The sequence below is a fragment of the Lathyrus oleraceus genome, chromosome 5 (assembly GCF_024323335.1).
Source record: "Lathyrus oleraceus cultivar Zhongwan6 chromosome 5, CAAS_Psat_ZW6_1.0, whole genome shotgun sequence".
Classification (NCBI taxonomy): Eukaryota; Viridiplantae; Streptophyta; class Magnoliopsida; order Fabales; family Fabaceae; genus Lathyrus; species Lathyrus oleraceus.
The window spans coordinates 436,046,284-436,049,592 of NC_066583.1; the positions used below are offsets into that span (position 1 = coordinate 436,046,284).

Genomic DNA, 3,309 nt, shown 5'->3' on the forward strand with positions numbered 1-3,309 from the left:
AGAAAGGGAAAAAACCAGCAGATTATGATGTTTATAGGGACCCTTCGTATCATGAGTATGTTGATAAGGCATCTCAATCTTCACAAAGGCAATCTCAACCATCACAGACTTCGAAGAAGATCAAATTATCAAAGAAGCAACCACAATTCATTGTTCAATTTCCTAATCATATTAGGTCATACATTGAAGATGTAGTTAATGTTGAATCAGATGGTAATTGTGGATTTAGAGTCATTGCATCATTGCATGGATATGGTGAGGATGGTTGGTCAATGGTTCGCAGAGAGTTGGGGTTGGAATTAATAGACAAGGATAGGTCAACTTTGTATGACAAGTTATTTTCTAATCGGTTGTCAGCTGTGAGAGAATCTTTGATGATAGAATCGTTTGGTTCACAGCCACCTGAAAAATGGATGAGTCTACCAGATATGGGTTACTTGATAGCCAATCGTTATAATGTTGTACTTGTTTGTTTAGGCAATCCGTGCATCACTTTCTTTCCGATGACAAGTTCACATTCACCAAATGTCTCTATTTATTGCATTGGTTTTGTTAACCAAAATCATTGGGTTCAGGTATGTATTTTTATGTCTAAATATTTTAATTATTCCAGTTAATATTTTATGTTATATGACTTAATCTTTTAATTATTTTACTTTATCAGGTTAACATGAAAGAGGGGTTTCCATTGCCACCGGTCACATTAGATTGGAAGAAATTTCGTTCTCATATAGCAACTACTTGGATGCTAGGATTTGCAGGACGTATGCAACATTGGCAATTACTTACACCTGTATTAGCATGATTATGTAATCAAAACATAAATATGTAATCAAAACATGAAATCTATATTATTATGTCTATTATATTCAAAGCTTAATACATATAATCAATGTGAACGAGAAATATGCAAAGCTTCAAATAAATCAGAAAACTGTGGATCTTCCTCTTCAGCATTAACCTGTCTCAGATAGCGACGAATCAATGTAGATACACGAGCCCAATCAGGATCAGATGGCCCGACGTCATATACAGGAACGGGTACCTCTCTAGGAGCGTCACGATGGGGAGGGACCAACCGTGGATGGGAAACACGATAATACCACTCCAGATAACCGTCTACTACCTCAGATGGAGTGGTGGCCACGGAAGATGAACCGATCACATCGACAACACTCTGATGGTAACTGATCCAATCAACATCAATATCCGTCGCCATCATACAATCCAGAGGTGGGGATGGAACATACTGTCTATACCCGAACTGACGTAAACATCTATCAGGCAAGTATGGAACAACTGTTTCACCCCACTTCAAACAGCCCCTGTAAAGACATATCTCATCAAATACACGCCATGCTCTATGATCCTCAAATGGTCGCCAGATGACGTCGGTAGGTGTCAGCTCGTCCAAAATAGGTCGTAAATCATCGACCTTCAGGACTCCCTGTCTATATGACCATCTCATCGCTCGGGGAAGACCACAGTTTCCAGCAGGATTCCAATTCTCCCCTCTTTTTCCAACAGTTGGAAAATACTCGTGAATCCAACACTGTTACAAAATAAAAACATAATAAATAAAACAAATTAAGTTACAATATTTTATAAAATGAATCCAACACTTAATTAACAAAATTAAATTATATACCTGTAGGAGAGTAGGATATCCACCTAGCTGTTTGCAACTGTACATGGACGCATCTCCAAGATATCGGTAGAGGGTAACTAGTGCAGCTGCTCCCCAACTATATCCTGAACATCCATCCAAGTCCCTAAACAGGAGGAGGTATCGTGCCTCTACAAGTGTAAAGGTCTTATCAGCAAATATGGTGGAACCCACCAACATCAATAGATATGCTCTAGTCGCATATGCCCAGCTGGAAGCAGCCCTATGATGTACGAATATATCATATAACCACTCCAACTTGTAATACGACCCCCTGCAGCTCCGAACATGTGACTGTGCCTGACTCTGTGACACTCCTAGGTAGTCCACAGCAAGTTCAACAGCTAGCTCTTCAGTCACATCCTGAGGACTCCAAAAGATACCCCTAATGGGCAAGTGAAGTAGACATGCGACATCATCTAAAGTAATGCTCATTTCACCAAACGGCATGTGAAATGAAGATGTCTCTAGATGCCATCTTTCCACAAATGCAGAGACAAGATTTGTGTCTATCTTGTTCAGACTCGTTCTCTGCAGTGAAGCTAAACCGGATCTAGATACCCAACTCTCCATCTGTGGTGGAAGAGCCAATGGAACCCTAGAATTCAACTTCAGTCCATGTCCGGCAACCTTCAACTCTTTCTTTGGTCCTCTTTCCTAAAAACAATTAAAACACATATTAGAAAACAAATTATAAAATATTCAACTATTTTTCATTTTCAAATATAGTCCGTTTACTTACCTCACCGAACCATATATGTCGAGCAACATGATGCTCGTACTTCACCAAAAGCGATGTATCGTACGGCCCTCCTGGATATCCAGTCGGCTCAGCTGCAGCTGCAGATGAAGATGCACCCCGGTCTAACGTGCGGACTGGAATCCGGCCATCTGCACCTCTTCTTCGAACCACTGCAAAAATAATGTAAAAAAAAATAATTAAAAAAAAAAAAAAAAAAAAAAAATTACGTACCGGAACACTTCAAAGAAGAGTTCCGGTACACATCATCCAAACCGGAAGACTTGAAGAAAGTGTTCTGGTATATAAGTATACAAACCGGAAGACTTTCTAGAAGACTTCCGGTTCAGTGTCCAAAAAAAACAACAAACCGGAACACTTAAGAGAAGTGTTCCGGTATACAATTTTCAAACCGGAAGACTTACTCTTAAGTGTTCCGGTATACAATGCAAAAACGCCAAAAAATTTTCTTCTCCGGAAGTCTTCAACGAAAATGGTAAAAAAATTTTGAAACGGAAAATATACCCTATTTATATGAGGGTATTTTGGTCAAAAAATTTTAAATGTAGGGGTATGGGTACAATTGTAGGGGTATAGGGTAAAATTTTCCTTTGTGCGTTATACATTGGACTCGGTTTGGGCCTAAAGCCCAAACGAGCTTGCCTTTCTACACCCTACCAGACGCAATTCGCACCTTCCCGTTTCTGTATCCAAGCATCCATGACCGGGCCTCCGCGCCCAATCCGTGTTGAGCTTTCTATTTTCTTTTTGGGCTTGCGCCACTAGTTGGCATAAGGCCCATTTCCAGCTATTTTTTTGCTGTATTTTATTATCCTTTCAGTTTTGGTGTTTTGGCAAGGACTTTGGGCCTAAGGCCCATTTGATTAATCACTGCTCTCTAGAA

At 39.9% G+C, this 3,309-nt stretch overlaps 1 protein-coding gene across 1 annotated transcript; it reads right to left on the minus strand.

Moving 5' to 3' along the window:
* Positions 1-827: 827 nt before the first annotated feature.
* LOC127085292 (protein MAIN-LIKE 1) lies at positions 828-2,985 on the minus strand. The gene is made up of 4 exons (XM_051025819.1): positions 2,831-2,985; positions 2,409-2,578; positions 1,649-2,323; positions 828-1,552 (listed from the first exon to the last, which is right to left on the minus strand). Coding segments are annotated over exons 1-4 (1,509 nt in total). The 5' UTR covers positions 2,832-2,985; the 3' UTR covers positions 828-889.
* Positions 2,986-3,309: the final 324 nt, after the last annotated feature.